General features: G+C 29.0%; 2 protein-coding genes across 3 annotated transcripts in view; one reads left to right on the forward strand and one right to left on the reverse strand.

Moving 5' to 3' along the window:
- LOC130671198 (uncharacterized) overlaps positions 1 to 18,710 on the reverse strand; it is a 75,268-nt gene extending 56,558 nt beyond the window's left edge. For both annotated transcript variants that reach the window (XM_057474933.1, XM_057474938.1), the window contains exons 1-2: positions 18,290 to 18,710; positions 14,917 to 15,151 (exon numbers count right to left, since the gene is read on the reverse strand). In XM_057474933.1, the coding sequence (XP_057330916.1) occupies positions 14,917 to 15,151; positions 18,290 to 18,292 (238 nt within the window). In that variant the 5' untranslated portion in view covers positions 18,293 to 18,710. The remainder of the gene's footprint in view (positions 1 to 14,916; positions 15,152 to 18,289) is intronic.
- Positions 18,711 to 25,140: 6,430 nt separating this feature from the next.
- Positions 25,141 to 26,922, forward strand: LOC130675417 (apolipoprotein D-like). Its single transcript, XM_057481098.1, has 4 exons — positions 25,141 to 25,301; positions 25,388 to 25,518; positions 25,617 to 25,790; positions 26,703 to 26,922. The coding sequence occupies exons 1-4, from the start codon at positions 25,191 to 25,193 to the stop codon at positions 26,845 to 26,847; spliced, it is 561 nt and encodes a 186-aa protein (XP_057337081.1). The 5' UTR covers positions 25,141 to 25,190; the 3' UTR covers positions 26,848 to 26,922.
- Positions 26,923 to 27,296: the final 374 nt, after the last annotated feature.

The raw sequence follows: 27,296 nt of genomic DNA on the forward strand, positions 1-27,296 counted from the left end.
GGTTCAAATAAATATAAGGATTTTATTATATATATTGTTATATTTATAACCAGGTGTTACAAGCTATTTCTTCAAGTGTCATAAATTTTTTTTTGTACACATAAATATAAACCCTTTTAGACGGCTTACTCATATGACACTTGACCCCCCCCCCCCTCAGAGTGTCCAAAATACCTCACATCCTTTACAATTTACTGTTTAATGCAATCAAATTACACGATTTTCAACCAGTCGCAGCAATTTAAATTTGGATGTTTCAAACCCCCCCGCTAGGAGTTTGAGGGTCGGATAAATTCTCCCATAGCTTCTGTGAAAAAAATTCCATAATTCCAAACAGCCAGCGCAGGTTACATTACAAAGGAATTTTAAAAAAATTATAGTCCTTTTCAATTGGACAAAAATAAAATATAACCGATTATCCGAGAACGCGGGATATTTGAAAATAAAATTGACAGTGATATCAAATGATGCTGGCCTCGAAGTTACTCGATAAAATTAACGATATAATAATAATAAAGGACGTAGGGTAGATACGAGATTGATGTGTGTATATATAAATATGTGGGTGTATTAGAATATCCTTTGGTGTATTCTGTAGCTGTCGTCGGTGACTATCACAATGATGTGACAGGGGTTGATATATGACACGTTTGACAGTCTGAGTCAGTGTCCGTTATGCGGGGACTACGTGAAATTCCATCATTTGTTGTTATGTTATATATATAATATATATTATATTGTACAACTACTGTCCCTGAGTTGATATCGGCACATGTGTTAGTTGTTATACCTGATATACATGCTTATGCTGGCTATTATTGACACGTGCTGGACATAAATACGTTTACAGGGCATAGCATGTTGTGACATCTTTTGTATACAGTTTCATATTTTTGGATAAATACGACCTGTTACAATCCTCTCATTATTTTTAACGACTTTTTTTATCACTCTCACCATCCCACAGTTTGAATTTAATATTTTCTGCTATGAACCGAATCCACAGTAATCGGTCCGATTGTATAAAATCGTGTTCCCGAGGTTATAATTTCGAAAGTGTAATCTAAAAAGTTTAATGTGCGGATGTAATTCGCAAGAATTGATTGGTTCAAGTGACCTACGGCTGGAGTTGCCTAAAAGCTTATTCGAATTCGTGCCAATAATGCGGTAATGACAGTATCATTGAAGAAATTTTAAGAAATCTTTGAGTCCAATCATATATCATTGGATTATTGTTTGTAATAACTGATAATTAACTGATCTACAACAACTAACTGTCCCTAGCATCATTGTAAATGACGTAGTCGTTAGCTTCTGTAAGTCAGTAAAATATTTAGGTGTTATCTTGCAGGATACACTAAATTGGTCTTCGCGCTCTCTAAATAGGAATTAGTGATTTTTCACTAATTTCAAGTGAATATTCACTAATTGTCAATGCTACAATAGTACCACGCAGAATTAGTGAATATTCACTGATTTGATAAGTGAATATGAGAATCCACTAAATTGAAAAGTGAATATGGGAATCCACTGATTTCATCAGTGAAAAAAAATATTATATTGCGAAAAAAAATATAAGACACTTGTAATTAGATCCGAAATGTGATTAATGTATTAGAATCATTACTTAGAGGAAGTATACATGATTTTGATTGATGAAAAAATCCCGGTGACCGCTGGGCTCGAACCTGCATCCTTCCGATTCAAAGTCTTTGATGCTATCCACTGCGCCGACCTACGCATGTGATCGCGTGAGTGTAAATAGTATATTCGTTATGATACCAAACGATAACTGATGAAGAAATAAAAAATCCGTGATGTTATGATTGACGTACTCTTCATATAAATATATTATTGTTCTGTACTTCTATTTTTTTTATTTTGAAAGTTTTTTATTAAAATTTTTAAAAATAGTACCATAATTATTAATTATATTTATATCTAGTAAAATATTTAATTATTTGCTAGTTAAAGTTACTAGTGAAATTGTGAAATTCATAAATTAAGAAGTGAATAACAGTTTGACTTGTGGAAATTATGAAAATATCGCTAGTTCAGTAGTGAAAATCACTAATTTCCTAGTAAAAATTATAGTACTAAATTTATTAGCGAGAATTTACTAATTTGTTATTCAAATACACTGATTATGAAGTGAATACTGCTTCACTAACGTAATTAATTAAATTTCCACTAATTCATGTTTAGAGAGCAAGTAACAGAGGTTTGTAAAAGCAGTATGAGAGTGCTTGCACAATTGAAAATGAATGGTGATGTCTTTAGATTGCCTATTAGGTGGCGTTTAATAACCACTCTGATCTTACCTATTTTTGACTACTGCGCAGGTCTATACTGACATTACTAGTCAACAGCAAATGAGACTACAAAGAAAACTTAATGCATGTGTCCGGTACATTTTTAAAATCTCTAGATATGAACATGTCACTTATTATTATATTAAGCTTTGATGGCTCACTCTAAGGTCTAGGCGGGAGTTTTTCTTATCTTGTGTTGTTTACAAAGCGTTATATTTAAATCAAAAGCCCCTAATAAGGAAAGACTTGTATATTTTAGAGCCCCGTCTGCGTAGAGGTGATGTCCGTCAGGATTACCTTGTTTTACCGGGATGTCATAGTGCTAAGTATGATAAGTCATTTATTATATCTGCAATAAGAATTTGGAATCAATTGCCTGATTATTGTACAAAAAAGCCTACCTTTGCGGAATTTCGTACTTCGTGTTATGAATATTTTCTAAGTTTTAATTAATGGTAAATGGTATGATTACTGTTAGAATTTATATTTATGTGATGATTTAGTGTGATATTGTTATATTAAATTAATTAATAATGTATTTATTTTTACTCTTATGTAGACTATACTATTGTTATATTATATTGTACCAAGGGATAGCCGCAAGAAGCTTCGACTTCATGGCCAATTAAATAAAAAATAATATTAATAATAATAATAATAATAATAACCACTGATCACACTACTAATGAATACTATTGTAAGCCTGATCAATACCAACCACTACTAATACTCTTGTAATGACCAATGATCAACGCCAATCAGCACTGAAAAGACTTACTAATCACACTATCAGTGAACACTTTTGGGTAATCGACTAAAGAAATCTCAATGGCGTTAATTAGTTCTTTTTCCTGCAGGACATCAGTCTGGATTTCGAAAAAAAAAAACATTGTATTCATTATCCTCCTCATAGATATAAAAATACTGTGTAGATTGGTAGTTTGTCATTGGCGCGTTTTCCATGACCCTTTTAACGTACTGACACAAGTTGGTGTGAGGAAGCAAAGGGGTTATGGGAATGGGTTTCGGGGTAGAGCTGAAGCAGAAGTAGTAGCTGGTGGAGATATTTATGCAGGAAATCCGAGAAATTCCAGTCTACCACCCCATCTGCATTTTCACCCTCATTCCATCCCGTACAACACCACCCTCAATAGCAACCTTTCCAGCTTCCCCGTCCCTTCTATCTCACTTCCTCCAGTACTTATATTATATATATATTTTAAACTTATTCCACTACCTCTAGCTAGTACTTTTGCTGGTATATTTCTCAGTCGTGCCTGAAGTCAACCCTTGTATATACACTCTGGTTTACTCACACCATACCGATCCCCGGATTGTGCCTCCGAGATTTCAAAAAGCCCATGCTTTATAACTATCTAAACTCAAATGATATATCTCCGTATATATATAGATACATATATTCTACCCGAATATTCTATAGAAACCGTATAAAGCCACTTTTCATATCACATGTCACAAATATAAATATGTCCATATAAAAAGTATATAATGTAAAAGGGTAAAATGGACCTTTTTCCTTTTTCTTCCTTATATATTTCTCCCGTCTAGTCCATTTCGCTCCAGATAACGAATCGATCGCTCCCATTTCCGCCCGTTTTTCATTTCATTTTATAGCTTCGGAAAATTTAGTGATATTCGTAATTAGATCTTTCGGGTAAGATAATTATCCTGATTACAAATGAGGAATCATAATATAAGTTGATGATAATAATAATAGTGATCTAAAGCAAACAAATTACATCAAGTATATATTAAAGATGATATAATTAAACTGATGAATAAACAGTGAATAATGAGGTACAAATAGAAAGGGTGAATACCCTCCAGGTGTGTCAGTGCATACAAAATTACGAGCGGGAAGTATTAGAGGAACAGATGTAGAGAGGACGAGTGGAGAGTTTTAGTGTAGATGTATAGAGCTGAAAGCAGAGAGTAGAGAGTAAGTTTTAGTTGAGAATACGTCAGTAGCAGGTTGGTTCTCATCGTTACTTAACTTAGCATAGTGTTGTAATAGTTCCCTATTCGTATACAAGCATGCAAGCAAGCAAACTAGCTGGATGGTTGGTTGGTTGGTTCCTGGGTGGATGGTTGGCTGGCTGGCTTGCTTTAGTTCGGGTTCCCTTTGCTTAAACATGTTCAGTTGCGTTTCAGTTGCCTTTGCCTAAGAGATAACCTAAGTAGCTTGGGATTATATACGTATTTCCTGGGGTTGTAATGCGATGCGGTCAATTAACGTAATCGTTTAACTTTTAATAGCAAAAGTAGATTAACTGCTTTTAACATTCTTTTAATTTGTTTCGTTACTTATTTTTTTACCCGATTTACATGTTTTTCGGGAACGTTGATCGCTGGGTTTTTTACGTTACCGCGTTTTTAGTCGGAATTTTTTTTATCTTTGATCGAAAATCCATTGCAGGGCAATTTAGTCAATGATTGTTTTACAAACTCATTATGATTATTAGAGTCAAATTATACGGAAAAAATCCTGTTGCTGAAACAGAGCTGGGTCCTGTAGTAATTACAGGACTAGTTCTGGGACTGCTATAAAGTCATGTTCTGTTGCAATTACAGGTCTAGTCTAATAGCAGTCCCAGGACTAATCTGATAGCAGCTACACTGAAAAAAATAATCGTTCGCTGCTAGCAATTTTTTTCTTTATCAGCTAGCGATTTTTTCTTTAGCAGCTAGCGATTTTTAATCGTTAGCTGGAAGCGATTTTTTCGCTAGCTGCTAACGATTTTTTCACTAGTAGCTCGGACAGTGTACTTTTAACTCGGTGTGAGTGTTATCTTACACACCGTTCGGTGTTATTAGCTATGGTGTCACGACTAAATATTTGACCCTAAATATCTAACGTCAAAATATCTAAGAAATTAGATCTAATCCAAAAATATCTTGTACCATAATAGAATTAAAACCTGATCTAAAACCAAAAACGATGATCGTTTATTAAAATATTTTGTCATTAGATCTTTTGTCGTCAGATATTTTGAATTAGTTATTTAGTCATGTAACCATTACCTATATATATATATATATATATATATACTCACTTGCTAAATTCTTCGGTTTCGTGAGCTATATTGATGGATGTGTGATGAAATTTATGTTTATGTTAATGTTAATGTTAATGTTAATATTTTTGCTATTTGATTGTATTGTATTTTATACTGAATACTGTATTATAATTTTGTAATTTGTACTTGGATGGCCGCAAGGAGCTTAGACTCCATGGCCAGTGAATAATAAATAATAATAATAATAATAATAATATATAGCGAAAAAATCGTTAGCAGCTAGCGATTATTTTTTTCAGTGTAGATCTGATCATAATTAGGCAGACACTATCAGATCTAGAGAAAGTTATCATTCAAAACTGAAGATTTTCGTTATAATGAGACATATTTGGACAGAAATAGTAAAATCTAAAAAATGTTCAGTATTAAAAAATTTTAATTAAACAACTTCTTAAATATTTTTTTCCAACCCCAATATTTAATGAACACTTTTTCCAATTTCTTAGTCAAAGTTCAGTGAGTTTGAAGTCTTGTACTTTTGCTAATTAAAATCAAAGACTTACTCTGTAAATTTATAACCTACTGTAAGCGACTTTATATATTTAAGAAAAAGGGATCTTAAATATTTTCTTTCATTAGTTAATTGACGGCAACAATAATTTTTAAAAATTAACGAGTGAAATTAATCTCTAAGACTTAAACTATAAACAAAATAAATTAACTTTTGCATTGAATAATTAAATGAGAATAAAAAACGTTATGTTAAAGTACTTTGTCATTAAGTACTTGTTAAGTTCAAAGGGACGGTGTCTTTGTGCGATTTGATGTCGGAATGTGTAGAAATGCCTCGGACTATTGGCAACTCTGTTGGGTAATTAAACTCTCCCTAGTACTGGATAATTATGCTGAGTAACATGAGATGTATATATTGAGACAAGAGGAAATTATTTATCTCTATTACATTTACTCTTCAACTCACACTCACTCACTGATATTACATTGAGAGATTAATCGACCGATCTATTATTAGTTCCTGTAATTATCGCATTACATCATTCGATAATTTGCTGATGTTTATTTTAGAATATCGATTGGAAAGCAAAAACTTTTGTGGAAATTAAGTTAGAATTTATAGGGATCCATAGAAATTTATAAAACATATGAGTGCAAAGTGCCCCCCCCCCCCCCTTTGTAAGGTGACCGTGTACTAACTAAATTTTCTGAGGTCAGCCACATTGCGACTACGGTTGGAGGAAAATCAATGAATAGATTCAATAATTATGACAACCAAACTCGTCCCGTGTAAAAAAAATTCGTTCCAAAAAGATTCCAAAAAAGTTCCGCATATAGAACTTCTAAAAATGAGACAGATTAGAACTTCGAATGGAACTTTTTTGGAACGTTAGTAATTTTGATGGTAGGAAAAAGTTGTTATGAGCAAATTTAGAGTCAAAAAAGGACGTTCTTGGAACTTTTTTGGAATTTTTTATGGACGTTTTTTTTAGTTCTATAAAAAATTCAAAAGTAGTGATTTTTGAATTATTTTGGCATGTTTCTGGAACGTTTTTATTCTACAAAAGATGCAAAGGAAGTGATTTTGGAAAGTTTTTGGAACGCCTTTTTTAGTTCATAAAAAATCAAAAGTGATGATTCTGGAACTTTTTTGAGATGTTTTTGGAACATCTACTTTAGTTCTATAATAGGTTGTAAAGTAACGATTTTTGAACCATTTTTGAATGTTTTTGGAACGTCTTTATTAACTTTCAAAAAAGGCCAAAAGTGGTGATTATGGAACTTTTTTGGAATGTCCATTTAAAATTCCAAAAAATTCTAAGAACCTTCTTTTTTTACTCTAAATTCACTCATAAAAACTTTTTATTTACCATCAAAATGACTAACGTTCCAAAAAAGTTCCATTCGAAGTTCTAATCTGTCTCATGTTTAGAAGTTCCACATGCAGAACTTTTTTGGAATCTTTTTGGAACAAATTTTTTTTACACGGAACAGAACGTTCTGTATGACTCCCATTTCACGATTTTATATAATTATTGATTCGCGTATTATTTTTCAAATAACAAATAACAGTAAAAATAATTATAAAAAAAAACTGCATCGTATGGATTAATCCCTCATCAGAAAACAATAAAAAAATAAATCTAAAATATATAAAAACAAATTGAATAGGACTTATAACGAATTTACGTGACATCTCCCATCCGATAAATAGAATTTTTAAACTTCAACTGTATCAAATAAAAAACACTCGACAGTAAAAACAACAATAACAATCACAAAACTATCTTTTTTCACATGCGCCTTTTTTTTTATTGTTTTAATTTATTATTTCATACTTTTTTGTCTCATCATTACTTTTGTTTATTTCTTTGTTATTTGATACAAAAAAAAATATATATAAAGAAAAGATATCCACATTCACATATACATAAATTTATCGATTGTATATATATATATATATATATATACAAAGATACTATCGTGCGCATTTTCCAAAAAGCTCTTCTCTATTTTCCATACCCTCGGGCATTTTAGCTTTTCAACCATTTTCAGTATATATTGTGTATACCCTTTAGCATCATCCTTTCATATATATATATATATATATATATATATATATATATATATATATATATATATATATATATATATAAATTGATACACAAGGCAACATCTCTTGGCTTCACATCATTGCGAATACTGCGAATGAATTTAAACGCATAACGAAGGACTAGTCGATCTATATATATATGTATATATATATAAATATATACCTATATGTCGGCATAGGCCCGAAAAAAAAAAACAGATGAAAAGAATGGGATTAAAAAAAAAGAGACAGATTTTGAAGCCTCTGGGGATGTTGATAAAAAAAAGTTTTTGATGACAGAAAGACGAAAAAATGTAACGAAAAAAAAGATAAATATGAAAATCTATTTGACGGTTTGTATATCGTTTTAGATATGTATAGAGAAAATAATATTCAGCTGAATTGAAATCCAATTGGTTGTAGTGGATGAATTGGTGATTTTTCGACGGATATTGGGGTGGAAATAAACGGTTATTGTGGAGGATTTTTGAACATAAAATTTTTTTGACGGATTGTTTGGTATTTATATTGACGAAAAAAGCGACTTTATGATTTCAATCGCTGGCGCTATTTGTTAAATTATCATTTCGATGTTTTGATTGATTGCGACATGCGATTGTTGTAACTATCGATTTTTCACCGGGAATTATGATTAAAAGTCATTCGACTCTCAAAACGTGAATTAGTGAAAATTTAATTAATTACGTTAGTGAAGCAGTATTCACTTCATAATCGGTGTATTTAAATAACAAATTAGTGAATTCTCACTAGTAAATTCAGTACTATAATTTTCACTAGTAAATTAGTGATTTTCACTACTGAACTAGTGATATTTTCATAATTTCTACAAGTCAAACTGTTATTCACTTCTTAATTTATGAATTTCACAATTTCACTAGTAACGTTAACTAGCAAATAATTAAATATTTTACTAGATATAAATATAATTAATAATTATGGTGCTATTTTTAAAAATTTTAATAAAAAACTTTCAAAATAAAAAAAAATAGAAGTACAGAACAATAATATATTTATATGAAGAGTACGTCAATCATAACATCACGGATTTTTTATTTCTTCATCAGTTATTGTTTGGTATCATAACGAATATACTATTTACACTCACGCGATCACATGCGTAGGTCAGCGCAGTGGATAGCATCAAAGACTTTGAATCGGAAGGATGCAGGTTCGAGCCCAGCAGTCACCGGGATTTTTTCATCAATCAAAATCATGTATACTTCCTCTAAGTAATGATTCTAATACATTAATCACATTTCGGATCTAATTACAAGTGTCTTATATTTTTTTTCGCAATATAATATTTTTTTTCACCGATGAAATCAGCGGATTCCCATATTCACTTTTCAATTTAGTGGATTCTCATATTCACTTATCAAATCAGTGAATTCCAATATTCACATAGTTATTTAGTGAACATTCACTAATTCTGCGTGGTACGATTGTAGCATTGACAATTAGTGAATATTCACTTTGAATTAGTGAATATTCACTAATTCTGCGTGGTACGATTGTAGTATTGACAATTAGTGAATATTCACTTGAAATTAGTGAATATTCACTAATTCTGCGTGGTATGATTGTAGCATTGACAATTAGTTAATATTCAATTGAAATTAGTGAATATTCACTTGAAATTAGTGAATATTCACTAATTCTGCGTGGTACGATTGTAGCATTAACAATTAGTGAAAATTCACTTAAAATTAGTGAAAAATCACTAATTCATATTTAGAGAGGAGGTAATTTTTAGATGAATTCCGAGATTTAGTCACGAAAAATTCAATCTTTTTTTCTGAAAATTTAAAATTTTCATTTGAAATATTTCATTGGAATAAAATCCAACAGCAAACTCACAACTCACGAGTATTTTCTCTCCCTGAAATTTTTCCATTGATTCCAGGAGCTTTATCTCCGTGCGTGATAGTTTTTCTTCAAAGTTTGTGTACTCTATTGGCTGCTGCTCTCTGTACATACATTCAAAACTATTGCTGTTTTGCTATTGAAGTTGAGTTTAACCGAACAGTGATTTACGATGTGATTTTAAAAAAAGTTGAGGAATTTCCGTCGAATACAAGCGGTTACAGAAAAAAGGCAATTAAACTTAATTGAATTTTTAAACAGTGAAAATTTTCCCGTAAACCTTAAAGTAAAACGAGAAAAGTCCAAATAAAATTATTAAAGAAGAAGATAAAATCTTTCTCTATTTCTATACTCGCAAGATCTGAAGGATTTCGTCGCGTATTTCCTTACCCTTTCACGTGCAGACTGATGCAGTTTGTAACCCCCATGGAAACCGCCCGATCCCACTACTTTTTTACTGTTCATCCTATCTTACCCTCACCTTGAACCCGGTTTTCGTCTCCTTCTCATCCCCTTTTCCTCATCCCCCTCCAACGCTACAATCCCCGTCAGCCCTCTGCTGTTCCTCAAACCCCGGGAGGCTTTTGTTGATTTAATAAACGCAACTCCCGCAGGCTTGAGAGAAACGTGCATACTTTTCATCCCACACTTTGTATGAACATCTCACTACCCCCATCTACTATTCTCTACTTTCCACTTTTACTTTTCTTTTTTCACATTATTTTTTACAAGCTTATTCTTTATTCTTCCTCTATCTTTTTATTTTCCTTTCTCAAATATATTTTTTTTTCATATTCTCTCTTACATATCTTTCTTTAATTTAAACCTTTTATTTATTCATTGTATTTCTCTTACTTTATTTTACTGTGGAAGCGAAATTTAATTTTTTTTTGTCTTTGTTCAACTTCGGCTTCAATTATACCGACATCACTCTTAAGGAATATTGATAATCTCTATGGATTATTTCTGATACAATTTTCTTGTGAAATAACTTCATTTTCTTACCGTCTGTGGTAAATAAATCTAGATCTGATTATATATGGTCTGATAAAATTATATAGAAGTACTCTCTAAATATGAATGAGTGAATTTTTACTAATTTTAAGTGAATATTTACTAATTGTGAATGCTACAATCGTACCACGCAGAATTAGTGAATATTCACTAAATGAATATGTGAATATTGGAATTCACTGATTTGATAAGTGAATATGAGAATCCACTAAATTGAAAAGTGAATATGGGAATCCACTGATTTCATCGGTGAAAAAAAATATAAGACACTTGTAATTAGATCCGAAATGTGATTAATGTATTAGAATCATTACTTAGAGGAAGTATATACATGATTTTGGTTGATGAAAAAATCCCGGTGACTGCTGGGCTCGAACCTGCATCCTTCCGATTCAAAGTCTTTGATGCTATCCACTGCGCTGGTCTACGCATGTGATCGCGTCAGTGTAAATAGTATATTCGTTATGATACCAAACAATAACTGATGAAGAAATAAAAAATCCGTGATGTTATGATTGACGTATTCTTCATATAAATATATTATTGTTCTGTATTTCTATTTTTTTTTATTTTGATAGTTTTTTATTAAAATTTTTAAAAATAGTCCATAATTATTAATTATATTTATGTCTAGTAAAATATTTAATTATTTGCTAGTTAAAGTTACTAGTGAAATTGTGAAATTCATAAATTAAGAAGTGAATAACAGTTTGACTTGTAGAAATTATGAAAATATCGCTAGTTCGGTAGTGAAAATCACTAATTTGCTAGTGAAAACTATAGTACTAAATTTATTAGTGAGAATTCACTAATTTGTTATTCAAATACACTGATTCTGAAGTGAATACTGCTTTACTAACGTAATTAATGAAATTTTCACTAATTCATGTTTAGAGAGTATAATATTAAGATTTGGTCAAATTTGATTATATCTGGGCAGGCGACGTCTAATCTTGTCAGATTTGCATGACCCGATATGTTTGCATCTATATCCGTTCAAATCTGAAATTTTTTTCACGAGTGAAGTAGTTTTGTATATATAATGATATATTTATAGCGCGATATAAATAATTTTCCAGCAATATCACATATGCTCGTCATCAGCATATATATTCACATTTGAAGCCCTTAAAATCAATTTAAAACCAATCAAATCCTCATTCACAGTAAAAAAAAGAATCTAAATATAAAAAGCAAAGTCGTCTGTAATCAATGAGAATTTAATATACGTATAAATGGCAAGAAATGAAATATTAAATACGCATAGCCTTCAATAGCACTATAAACTCAGTAAATTGTAAAATTTTGAATTGCCTCCATAACTGCCTGGTATTGAATATATGAATTGCCGACTAATGATCTCGGTATTATCAGGATCGTATTATCTGCCGCATAAATGATCGTCCGATGGACAGTCGGCATTGCTAAATACATATATATGTCATTATATAGTAATGATAAAGGGTAAAATGCCCGTCAAAAGTGTAATAATATATGAGCTGGGGTAGCGGTATACTGCGGAGTTATAAAAAGGGATGTAAAAGGGAGGTTAGAACCCCCTATGGGGAAAGTTAGCCCACAGGGGTCGGGGTTTTAGTCTCTCGCGACATAAATACAGAGTAGCCATGGCGCCATCAACAATTCATCGCTATTATTACACGAGCTCTAACGGCAACACTCTCGACAAAACGACTCCCCCGAAGGGGTTCAGTGAATTTATATATATGTATATGACTAACACCAATGAATAGTTTCCATTGGTATAGATGAGAGTTCTCGACTCTCTAATCTGCATGACTAACTACTACAGTTTATCCCCCACTCTCAATTCGCTGTTATACTAGTATAGCATACGTGTAAAATATATATAATTTTAGTTCCACAACACGTAAAACTACCCTTATATAACTAATTCTCGGATGTTGAGTGCACGCGCTTTTGTTGAGCTTATACCAGACTCTTTAAAACTCAAGTTGTTTTGTCATGTGGATCACCACTACTATGAATAAAAGGCCAAGAGGATGGGATACTTTATAGTGGATGCTCGGATGAGCGGGCTCTTGTGCCTTGTAGCTAAATCTCATTACCCACGCGTTAAAGGGGTCTCAATTTACAATTTATAATTCAATATCTAAGAAATTAATGGGGTTTCTTTTTAATTTTTCGGTTCCGAGTTCGTTTCGGTGAGAATCAAAAAGGTTTAATTATTCCGAGGACGCGGACCCGAGAAAAATTATTGGATTTGGTGACATAATTGTATCAGTTGATCACTCAAATTTGGATAGTTTATTTTGGACTAATGATTCATGGAAAAATGAGCCACTGCCTAAACCAGTTTGAATTTTACCGTAAAAAAAATCTACATAGGAATCCAGCTTTGATTCCCATATGGGTTTTTTGATGGATTTCTATGTGAATTTTTACGACGATTTTCCATGGGAATCCCGGGAATGCAAAAATCCATATGGACACTTGATTTAAATTCTTATGTGGGCATAGATAGTTCACCATATATAGAAAATTTTTATGGAAAGGTATTCACATTTTTCCATATGGATTTCTTATATAAATCAGTACTTTCTTATATAGATCCTCATGGATTTTTATGTGAATCTATAGTTGGGCTTCCATTTAATCTTAAATGCCCGCATGGAAAAATATATATGTGAAAAATATACTCATAAATATAATCATAAATATACTCATAAATATATGTCAAATATAGAAATATATATTTTTTTTGCATTAAATTATATGTACGCATATATGGTTACATATATGTGTAAATATATGTTTATGTATATGACTGCATATATGTTTGCTTATATTCTCATTTATAAGTCACATATATTTTACATATACGCCAACATATATTTTTACGTATATATTTTCATATATATGTAAAAATATATTTTTACATAAATTTTTACCTATATACTAAATATATTTTGACTTACATATTTGTGTATATACGAGCATATATATGAAAATATATGCAGACATATATTTTTTCATATATGTTTGTATGTATACCCACATATATTCTCTAGACTTTTTCAGAGTTTTTCAGAGTAAAGTCCGAAAAATTTTCACTAGGGATTTCAGGTATTGAAAATAAAAAAAAATTCATGTAAGTTTGTGATATTGTCACAAATATGTTGAAATATATGTCAATATATATTTACATGTATATGAACATATATGTAAATATATAGATTAATATATATGTAAATGTATATATTGAAATATATAATTACATATATGTTGATACATATATTGAGATATATACTTTCGTACATTTTCATATATATGCAGACATATAGATTGACGTATATGAGAAAATATATGTCTGTATATATTTCTTATATATTCCACGTATATCCTGACATCTATGAAATCATACATGCATATATTTATATCAACATATAACTGAAAATATATTTGACGTATATTTTTTTTGCGTACATATATTTTGCATATATCACATATATGTCACGTATATTTTCGACATATATATTTTTTCACGCGGGTGGATTTTTTTGATCGGCTACTAATTGATTTCCAGAGATCACGTGATTACTTTTTTCGGGTAAATTCTTGGTCGCCGAAATATTATTTAATTAATTCTACAGAGAAAAAAAAATAAAAATAGTGATTTAACAGTTTTAAATTTACTTTATGATATTCAAATATGAATATCATAAATTATTCAGTTAAATATTCTCTTTGATTATTTGTGTCAATAACTCTTGTGTTTTTATAATTTGCATCAAATTTTATTTGTTTTCAGTTCATTAAACACCACCTGATACATCATCCGTCATTAATATCCGATAGATTTATTCAGAATAACAATATTATTGACATACTACACTTTTCAACAGCTCTCGATAATCAATTTTTTTTATTTAAACGAATATATTAACACGGATCATTTGGTACAAAGGAAACGGCATAAATCAATACGTAAATATACAAATTAACAAACTAAATATTGAATAGATAAAAGAAAAACTGATCGGTTGATTGAGCCAATAATTGAATATTCAAAAAAAAAACTTACCAACAAGTTTGCCAAATTGCGCAGGAGGTCGCCATTCAGGATAATGCCTGGGAAATCGTGCCCTCGACCAATATGTGCGTAAGATAACTTTGTAAATGGCCAATTTATCTTGACGATCTGTTGATGTACCTGTCCCACATTGTGATGCCACGTTTGTTATATTAATTATCAATAATAGTAAAATATATAACAATGTTGATTTTATTGTACGATTAAAATATATCACACGAAACATCTGGAACAGAAATATAAATATACGATTAATGGTTATTTTATAACGAGATAAAGTCCTTCCGTGGAAAATAGAATTTTTGACCCGTATCTAATATCATTCGATAATAGAACTTGTTATTAAATTTATTTTTTTATTTTTCTTATTTTGGTATTTTCTGATTATTTTTTTTTTTACAAAACATTTGAGTTTTGTAGGAGAATTTTACAAAAAAAACATTAAATTATATATATAATTTTTTTCGTAACATTCTGCGCACGAGAAAAATTTTTGCCATGCGCCACCTAGCGGATTCTCGGTCTACTAAATATTTTTTTCTAAGCGATCGTTGAATATAAAAATTTTGAGTGTAAAACCGTAAAAATAACTCGAGTTTGGAAGATCTGACATCAAAGAAAAAATTTAAAGAAGTGTCGAAAGTAAATTAAAAAATTGACCCGAGTCCAATATCATTCGATAATAGAACTTGTTATTAAATTTATTTTTTTACTTTTCTTATCTTAGAATTTTCTGATTATTTTTTTTACAAAACATTTGTTTTGTTTTATAGGAGAATTTTCCAAAAAAACATTCAATTATATTTATAATTTTTTTTGTAACATTTTGCGCACGAGAAAAATTTTCGCCATGCGCCACCTAGCGGATTCTCGGTCTACTAAATATTTTTTTCTAAGCGATCGTTGAATATAAAAATTTTGAGTGTAAAACCGTAAAAATAACTCGAGTTTGAAAGATCTGACATCAAAGAAAAAATTTAAAATCAAGTGTCAAAAGAAAATTAAAAAATTGACCCGAGTCCAATATCATTTGATACTAGAACTTGTTATCAAATTGATTTTTTTACTTTTCTTATCTTAGAATTTTCTGATTATTCTTTTTACAAAACATTTTTTTCGTTTTATAGGAGAATTTTCCAAAAAAACATTCAATTATATTTATAATTTTTTTTGTAACATTCTGCGCACGAGAAAAATTTTTGCCATGCGCCACCTAGCGGATTCTCGGTCTACTAAATATTTTTTTCTAAGCGATCGTTGAATATAAAAATTTTGAGTGTAAAATCGTAAAAATAACTCGAGTTTGAAAGATCTGACATCAAAGAAAAAATTAAAAGTCAAGTGTCAAAAGAAAATTAAAAAATTTCTAACACTGCTGACATTTAAGATCGAGACCGGAAGTATCTGACTAAATTCGTACAGAGATAGTAAGTATTCAAAGTTTCATATATATCGAATAATTTAATTTGTAACAAAAATAACCCTCACTTAGAATACGTCTGAAAAATAATATTTTTAGTCTAGATAAAAATAATATTTAAAATCTACGTCAGTACAGTACATGTTATATTATGTATGTAACAGTTAAATATGTAACACAGGAAATAAAGAAAATACGGTATAAAAAGCGTATGAAATAAAAAATTTATAACAAAAAAATAAAATAAGATAAGAAATAAAATAAATTGTAAAGGGAAGGATGTTATAACAAGGACATTTGTTTTTAACGAGGTTAAACTAAAAGTACCAGTAATAACTGAGTTTCTGTTGTTATATATGTACATAGTTTTATACAGTACAGTATTAAACAATAACAAATACAAGAAAACAATGCAGAAACTCGTAAAACAACGAAAAACATTACTAAAGTTTACGTCGACGTTACACCGAGTAATGAGCATCGTAAACAAAAAAAAAATACACTACTAATTAAAAAAATTTATTTGTATATATTTCTCTATATATTTTATGTAACATTTCCCCCCACAAAAATTTAAAAAGTTTTAATTGTAAATATCTCGTTAAATTTTGAAAATAGCCTAATTTTGAATGAAAACTTTTTTGTAGGAAATTAAATTTCCTGTAAAAATGGTAAGAGCAAATTTTTCCGTAGGACCGATAGTAAAAAAGTTACAGAGGTTTAAAATAAAAATTTTTGGAGCTAATGAATTAAAATGTTTATATTTATAAATAAAATTAAGAGAAAAATTTGATCCACTTAACAAATGTCTTAACGAGATAGATAAAAAAAAAGCTCGAGTAAAGAGTAGGTATGTGCCAACTCACGTAGATGTTACTCTCGTTGAGCCTGTTTATATCTCGTTCTCGTTTCTATTCTCGTTTCCACGAAAAACGTTATGCGTCAGTGGCCCCTTCAGTACAGTAACAGTAGAGAATATAAGAGTAAGAAGAGAAATTAAGAGAAAAGAGACGCGATAGCAAAAGCTAAAGCTTAAATAAAAATAAAAACAAGAGTTTTGTCGTCTCTAAACTCTAAAGTCCGATGACTTTGCTAAGATTTTTATCTTGTATATTTTCCACCCCCGGCAGATGGTTTAAATTATAAACTTGGCTCTGATTATCTAATGAACTCTTTTCTTTTTTTTTTTGACGAAAATTTATTTATTAAGACGGTAGTTAATCATTAACAAGTCGCAGAAAAGCTCAGATATTAATATGCGCTTCTTTTGCATTTATTTTAAAAAAGCGCGAAAATTTGAATATTTGAATAATTTAATTTCTTTAAAATTTTACGAGTATTTTTAATTTACTATAACTTGGTAAATATTGAAATTAGGGAAATAATCAAAGATACCTTTTTTTTGGAAAATTAAATTTCCCACAAGATTAGTATCAGTAAAATTTTCTATAACTTTCATGGTTTTAAAGTTATAGCGGTTTAAAATTATTTAAAATATTAATTCGATAAGCTGATTTTCTTTTTTGTAAAAATTGTCAATATTTCGTAAACGGTTGGAAATATGAAAATTTTTAATGAGACCTTTTTTGTAGAAAATAAAATTTCCTAAAAAATACTATCAATGAAATTTTCCATAAAATGAATAGTTAAGAAGTTACAGTCGCGAAATTGATAAAAATAATAAAATAAACGAAAATATAAAGTTTTTTTTTTATTTTTGGTTTTAAATTTACAAAAAAAGGGAAAAAAGCCGATAATACTTTGATTGGGGCTCAGTGACCCGGAGCTTTAAATAATGTTTGAATAATAAAGTGTGAATAAAGTTTTTCTTATTCAAATTTACTGCATGTTTCAGAGGAGTCGATAAAAATCTTTAAACTTCAAAGTAATTTAAATAAAAAAAAAAAAATAAACAAAAATTGTGATTTATAAATTTAAACTCACCATTTTAGATCAATTATTTCCAATAAATTTATTTTAATTATTTATTAATTAATAAAAAAAAAATTTTCTTGTTAATCCACGCGTCACATCACCATCGAAAAAAAACGATTGTTTATTCAATATTCCGTGAAATTTTATTTTGTATTTAACAACAATGTGATTTTTACACAACACGTGATCACTAAAAACTCAACACTAATTTTTTTTTTTTTTTAATTGACACGATTATCGACAAAATTTTTTAATTAATTTATGAGTAGATAATTATTTTGAAAAAAAAAAATGAAAAATAGATTACAAAAAAATGAAAGTGACTTGTCTAAATCTTGTAAATATTATGTAGATATATAAATATATACAGTGATATATGTATATATAAATAATAGATAAAGTACCGAACGAGGTGAATATTGCGAGGGCTGTCGCGTAACTGGCATTACTACTAGACGAAATTCATGATGCGTCGACGTATGCGCGCCAAAGTAGACATTAAATGAACAAGTAACGTCATCTGGTGTCATTAGTGCGCATGTCAATTAGTATATTTACATTATTTGGTGCACATTAAAATTAATTGGAAAAGACTTTAACTACTAAGGAGCCGCTAAAAATTACTTTTTAATGGCTGCATTTTTGAATTTTTCAATGGAAATTTTCTTCTATACGTTCGAAAGTTTCTATAAAATATTTATTTTTTTTTTAGACCCAAAAATTGGTTATAATTTAAATTTCTTTCAGACCAATAGAAATCACATTCAAATTTTGAATAGAGGCTCATTCTCTAGTCAGAAAAATTTGAAAAATGATTGACCCTGTGGGCCGGAAATAGTCCGAACTTCCTAGGACCTCAAAATGTCGAAATCTTACGAAAACTCAATTTTGGAAAATCGGACCGATACCAATAACTTCCCTTTTTTTGAAAATTTTCAATTTTCATAGCGGGAATTTTTAAATGTCCCAAGAAATTTATTCGAGTCCTAAAAAAATATTTGTCTTCAAGTCAAAGTGCAAAATTTTTCTTACGCCTTTTTTTCTGTCTATGGTTCATATGCATAAAAAATATATTTTCAAAATCTTTTCATTTTTTTTTTAAGACTTACCCAGATATATATAGACTCCCATTCATCAGATGTTGAAGGCTCAATTATAACAGCAATAATTTATTGCTTCAGCTATACGTTCTCTATATTGATTTTCCAGTTTCTCAAGTTGATTGACTAGTAAGAAACGTATTATAAGATCAATAATTCAAATTTAACGTATTTATGAACGTAGAAACCTCAGAGGGTTCGTCTAAATGACGGAGATATTCTATTAATATACTTCATTAATTTAAAAAAAATACATGCATAGGTTTATATAAATAGATATCAAAGTATATTAATAGGCATTTATAAATATATAAGAATGTATCAGGACTTATTTATAGACATTAAATATATTAGGATGTATACAAAAAAAATATAAAATTTTTCTCATGTCGCGAAAGACTTAACATAAAAATTTGATCATTAAATATGATTCATAAAATTATTTATAGCTCTTATGAAATTGCGTCGTATATTTTAAATGCAACTTCAATTTGCTATAAAATAACCATAATAGCCAAAACTCTAAAATCTATCGTTTTTAAGTTATGGCTAATAAACTTTGTTCTATAAGGACTTTAAGGGCAGAAAAGAGGGGGGAGGGCAACAATGTCACTAGTTTACTATAAAACTAACCGACAAAATTTATCACCATTTAAAAATATAATTTTACGTAATTTATTTGATAAGTCGCGAAAGTTAAGGCGGGGATAAAAGAATTGAAAACTTTTTTCCATGGGTCCAACTTGCCCCATAAAAAAAAACAATTAATTGACCCCCATGAAAAAAATTTTTAAAAAAAATATATGTTAAAATATAAAAAAAATATATTAAAAATACATAAAAAATATATAAAATATGTATAAAAAATATTTTTTTAATAGCTAACTTTTGGCCGATGTTCGTATATATTTTATATATTTTAAATATATTAAAAATATATAAAAAATACATGTACAAAAATATACGAAAAATATATATTTAAAAATATAAAAAATATATATTAGTGATATATTTTAAATCTATAAAAAATAATATTATGAAAATATAAAAAAATTATATAAAAAATACATTTTTTATATAATTTTTATATATTTAAAAATATATTTTTTGTATATTTTTGTACATGTATTATTTATATATTCTAAGATATATTTTTAATATATTTAAAATATATAAAATATATACGAAAATCGGCCAAAAAATAGCTATTTAAAATATATTTTTTATATATTTATATATTTTTAATATATTTTTTTCACATGAAAAATATATTTTTTTTATATCTTAAATATCAAAAAAATATATTTTTTGTATATTTTTATATATGTATTTTTTATATATTCTAAGATATATTTTTAATATATTTAAAATATATAAAATATATACGACAATCGGCCAAAAGTTAGCTATTTAAAATATATTTTTTATACATATTTTATATATATTTATATATTTTTAATATATTTTTTTCACATGAAAAATATATTTTTTTTATATCTTAAATATCAAAAAAATATATTTTTTGTATATTTTTATATATGTATTTTTTATATATTCTAAGATATATTTTTAATATATTTAAAATATATAAAATATATACGACAATCGGCCAAAAGTTAGCTATTTAAAATATATTTTTTATACATATTTTATATATATTTATATATTTTTAATATATTTTTTTCACATGAAAAATATATTTTTTTTATATCTTAAATATCAAAAAAATATATTTTTTGTATATTTTTATATATGTATTTTTTATATATTCTAAGATATATTTTTAATATATTTAAAATATATAAAATATATACGACAATCGGCCAAAAGTTAGCTATTTAAAATATATTTTTTATACATATTTTATATATATTTATATATTTTTAATATATTTTTTTTATATGAAAAATATATCTTTTTTATATTTAACATATATTTTTTTTATAAATTTTTTTCATGGAGAGTGTTAGATTCTGTTTAAATTAAAATGGAATGTCAGGAAAAAAAATTGTTAAACATTCAATGTAATGAGACGAGTAATGACATCATATATGTCTTTATATCTTAATGACCTGATCTTAAATATTTTTTGTTGCAACAATTAGCAAACTTTTCGTGGAAATTAAATAATTATATTTTCTCATCAAACTTAATTATGTGAGCAGACAAAAAAAAATATTTTTAAGTAATTATCTAATTTTTAATTACAATTTAATATTATTGAGGTTAAAAAAAAATTAGTAGTAAATATTTTAGTAACATTAATGTACTCGACATAATTTTTTTTTTTTTTTACATAAAGAAGTAACAACCACCTAACCCTATTCATTTTACAAAAGAGAACTTGAGGCTTTTTTCCTCCCGAGCATTGCTACACGTTTTGTGAGACTAAAAGAAGTGGAATGGAGGTACGAATGAAAAATAAAAGAGAGAATGAAGAAATTATAGAGAAGAAAAATAAAACCCCTTGACATAAATCCTTAATACAAGTCTTTTAGGACAAATGGAAAAAAAAAATATCAAAAGAAATAAAAACCACTGACACTAAAATGTCAACCTAAAACACACGATACTTGACCACACGTAGCGTGATCTCATTCTCAAGTTCTACCTTCAATTATACCTGTGTACGAGTAGGAAAATAAAAAAAATTTTTTTTTAATGATAATCAGGTCAATAAGCTTTTGAGAATAAAAAAAATCCGGGCTATAACTTAAAAAAAATTATTTGTTACTTTTAATATCTCATATTTCGGTTCAGTACATCAAAGTATGTATTAAATCGATATATCGAGCTGTCAAATAGATTAAGTTATTGAATTTGATGCCTCAAATTTTTAATCGATATATTAAAATAGATTAATCCCGGATTAAACAACTGAATTCGAGCGAATTAAAAATTTTAATTCTGTTATATTCTGTCGAATTCTGCAAAACAGAATTTGACTGAATTGAAAATTAGAAATTGAATTAAACAGAATAAAACTGATTTAAAAATTTCAAATTCGTTTTAATTCAGTTTAATTCGGATTCAGAACCAGGTGTTGGAGAATTATTTTCGAATTAATCAGAATTAAATCGAATAGAATTATTTAAATTCGTTTTAATTCGGACAAATTCGGGTTTTCCTGTCGAATTAGACAGAATTCATTTTTAAGTTAGGTACCGAATTAACAGAATTCAACTGAATTAAATAGAGTTAAAAATTTTATTCTGTTTAATTCTGTCGAATTCTGCAAAACAGAATTTAACTGAATTGAAAATTTGAATTAGAATTAAACAGAATCAAACCGATTTAAAAATTTCAAATTCGTTTCAATTCGGATTCAGAACCAGAAATTGGAGAATTATTTTCGAATTAATCAGAATTAAACTGAATAGAATTATTCAAATTCGTTTTAATTTTGACAAATTCTGGTTTTCCTGTCGAATTAGACAGAATGTATCTGAATTAAATAGAATTAAAAATTTAATTCTGTTTAATTCTGTCGAATTCTGCAGAACAGAATTCAACTGAATTAAAAATTTCAAATTCGTTATAATTCAGTTTAATTCGGATTCAGAACCAGAACGGAGAATTAATCAGAATGAAACCAAATAGAATTATTTAAATTCGTTTTAATTCGGACAAATTCGGGTTTTCCTGCCGAATTAGACAGCATTCATTTTTAAGTTAGGTATCGAATTAAAAGAATTTATCTGAATTAAAAAGCATTAAAAATTTAATTCTGTTTAATTCGATCGAATTCAGTTGTTTAATCAGGGATACCTAAATTTCATAAATCGAGATAAAAAATCGATATATTAAATTTAAAATTAAATTTCTAAATTTAAATTTCCAATGATATTATTTTTTAATATTGAGTTTTTTTGATAAAAAAAATTTCTAACATGTTTCATATCACAGCCCGTCATAACAACGTCTTTCGTCTTTTCACAAGACACTGATACATAATAAAAATGTCAGAAAAAGTTTTCCTTGATGCCTGGTTTCTTAAGCTGACCTCACTCTTTAGCCCCGAGCAAAGTCTGATGACATTTTTAAATATGCAAGTGTTTTTTACATCAAGCTTAGAGACCTTTCCTAAAAGAAAAGCTTACAAATTTTTTTTTCCACGGATCAAAACGAAAAAATTCTATATCCATCTATAAATATAAATATTATCTTACTCAACCCATAGCAATAATAATAATAATAATAATAAAAATTTAATAGGAATTTCAGAACAAAGAAAATTGGGTTCAAAAGGATTTATTTTAAAACGAAATTAAAGAATGTGCGGGGGTAAATTTTCAAGGTTAACAAAACAAAGAGACAAAAAGTTTAAATAAAATTGCAAAGGTCCGCAGGAATTCAACGACCGACCGATAAAGCTTTTACGTGAATTTCTTTCACTTTCTACTTTTCCCTTTATTTTATTTTTATTTTCTCTGTATATCTAAAATTTAACAAGTTGGGGGCAAATAATGCCATGCGTGCAGAGTAAGAAGTGAATTGGGACGCATATATATTTATTTATTTATGTATTTCATGAATTTTCTTAATCCGAAAGCCTGAGCTTCCTGCAAGAATCAAGAGATCGAAAAATAAAATTTTTCTGTGATAAATATAAATTTTGCACTAATTTTAGACGGAGAAAAATGAGAAATCGATTGAGGGATATTTTTTGTGTTTCGTTTATTTCTGGTCTCCTGAAAAGTATGGAATGAGTTGGTCACCTTCTTTATTATTTTCCATCAGAAGCGTGGTCATGACTCCATAAAAAAATTTTTTCGAAAAATTTTTTGAGTTTCGCCTGTTCATGATCACTATAATGAACAAAAAACGTTTATATTGTGATGGGTGATTCCTAACAGAAGCAAAGTTAGGGATCACTCTTCACGGAGAATCATCTACACCCATGTCTACCCACTGTCATATGGGTCTGAACTCAAAAAATGAATTTTTCTTAGGACTTTTTAGAGTCTTTTCTGCTAGAGGACATCATAATGATCAAAAAACGTTCATATTGTGATGGGTTATTCTCAACAGGAGCAAAGTTACGGGCCACTTTTCATAGGAAATCATAAACAGCCTCATCCTCATTTATCTTAATTTATCCTAATATGGATCTGAACTCGAAAAATAAATTTTTCTTAGGACTTTTCCGGGTATTTTCTGCTAGAGGGCATCATAATGAACAAAAAACGTTTGTATTGTGATGGGTTATACCCAACAGGAGCAAAGTTACGGGCCACTCTCTACAATACTGCATGCGCAGTGTCATCCTTATTTAATATTATTTATCGTCATTTATCCCCATATTGGTCATAACTTAAGAAAATAATTGTTCTTGGGACTTTTTGGAGTTCTTTCTTCTAGAGGACACTTATAAAATACAAAAAATGTTAGCATTGGGCACAGTTATTTCCGAAATTATTATCCGATACAAATTTTTCAAATTTTCCATCCAAAGCACTGTGTTATTATTATTGCGTAAAATTGTAATTTTCCTGGTTTCTGTTTTCCGCGTTGTCATATGAACAGCTAACTTATCAATTAGTTAATATTACACGAGTAAATAATAACACATAAATCAATCATTAAATGACATGTTTATCATAAAAATATTTAGACAAAATATCTTTATATGGACATTACATCGCAGACATGCGCAAACAATAAACAACAAACAAGATGTTTTGAAAGGTGACCAGTACCCATATATATATATATATATATATATATATATATATATATATATATATATTTACCCCAGAATTTGAAACTGACATTAAATTTTTTATATCTCGCGAGTAGTCGAAAGGAAAATGCTGAGTGCGACAGTTTTTTTCGGGTTGATTGCTGGATCTTTTGCCTTGACTTTGCTCGATGGTAATTGTCCAAAAATAAATCCTAGGCAACAACTGGATCCGTATGGGGTAATTTTCAGTATTTTTTTTAAAAAATACAATTAATTATCATGATTTTTATTTTACACATATAATTGTTTTCCATTTTTCTGCAGATTACCGGAAACTGGTGGTTAGTTGAACGCAACAATGAAAATACGGATCGACAGGGACGCTGTCAAAAATTACATTGGGATCCACCAGCGAATGGCGAAGTAAGATGCGTTACCAGCCGCGTTTCGATAGCGTAATTATTTGTTATTTCTTATGGGCCGAGAAATTATTAGTAAAATTATCTAATTGTTGATCAGTTTTTATTCATTTTAACGCTATTACATCATTCAGAACCAATCTTACCACAGTAGTTGAGGCCCAAGCAACAGTAACTGAACGCAATAGTGTTCTTTTCCGTAACGAAGTCCCCGTTCAGGGCGAATTCGACGAGGAACAATGGGTTCTTGCAATAGATTACGACTCTTATTCAATAGTCTGGAGCTGTACTAATTTCGGAAACACGCGGTAAGTTTTGAATTACACTCGCTCTCCATTTGGGCGCCAATCGAATTTTCTAAAATGCAAAAAAACCCTATCAAAATACACTAAATACACCATTTAAATATAGTGGAAACCTAAACATGCAAACCTCTCAATAAGACAATTTATAGATAAATTGAGAAAAATATAGATAGCCCGAACTGGGAATCGAACCCAGACCAATTCGGTATCGCGCCGAGTGCTCTACCAGTTGAGCTATCCGGCACTATACTATATTCCGTTCAATTTGATCTATAACTTATTGAGCCACACCGTCCTTCGTACGGTAATACACCATTTATATACAGTGGAAACCTAAATTTTTGTATTTCTTGAGTATTAAAATGATATCGATTTATTTAAAGACTAAATTATCAAAAAAAATCAGTTTTTAATTTTTTTCATAATGTTGCACCAAACCGAAAAAATTGAAAAAATTCCTGAGTACAGAAGAGTGTAAAAGACGTCTTCTGACAAAATTTGGTGATTGCAAGTTGTCAAAAACGCAGTCAAAAAAATGATTTTAGTTTTCTTTCCTTTGTTAAAAATCGGCTTTTAACTCGAGGATCATGATAAAAACGTTTTGTTATGGCTTTTACTTGTAAGTATTTAGGAAAAAATCGCCATTGATTAATTTTGAATTTTACTATTGAAAAAAAAATAAAAATCGAAAAATAGGTTTTTTTTCGATAACTCGGAAACCATTTGGGATTAAGAGCTGAAATTTTGACTGAATTTTTTTTATTTGGTACCAAAGTGATCCCCGAAGTGCCGATCGAAAACTCCGTGGGGGCCGATTCGGCATGCTTATCCGGCTATGCCCTTTCACGTGGAAATCCAGCTTAGATTAATTCTAAGTAATGAAGATTAACTCTGAATTCAAAATTTTTTTTTTAGTGCTGAGAAAGCCTTCGTATTCAGACGAAACAGAGAGTTAATGGACACGAACTTTGTTGCGGCAGTATTCAACAGTTACGGCTTAGAATATCCTAATTTCGTTAGAATTGATAACGAAAATTGTGATCCAGCTTTTATTTCCTGAAGTGTAATTTAACTTTCAAATAATCCGACATGTAATTTTTAAATTATTAAATAATGTGATTTATTTATCTGTGAATTATTTGGGTGACATTTTTTTCTGTGTGCAAATATGTCTAATTTACTTGAATTCACTTCGTAACGGCCGATGGAAGAAGACACGGAATAGTTAGTTTTGTACCGAGGGCGCAAAGGGCGAGATTTTCCACTAGCGAGAGTTGCGTTATGACGAGTGCGAATCTAAGGCATGTAAAATTTTTGTATTATTGATAATAATAATTACTGTAATTATTATAATCAATTATACAAATAAATCTGATGTTTGAACAATTGCTTACTTATAATATTTTGTGTCAGCTGTTCAGTGAGACTTCACTAATACGGACACACAAATTCGTAACATCGGTTGGGAGAAAGCGTATCTGGTAGTGGGGTTAAGAATTGAGGGGAAAT

Source organism: Microplitis mediator, chromosome 1, assembly GCF_029852145.1.
Source record: "Microplitis mediator isolate UGA2020A chromosome 1, iyMicMedi2.1, whole genome shotgun sequence".
Classification (NCBI taxonomy): Eukaryota; Metazoa; Arthropoda; class Insecta; order Hymenoptera; family Braconidae; genus Microplitis; species Microplitis mediator.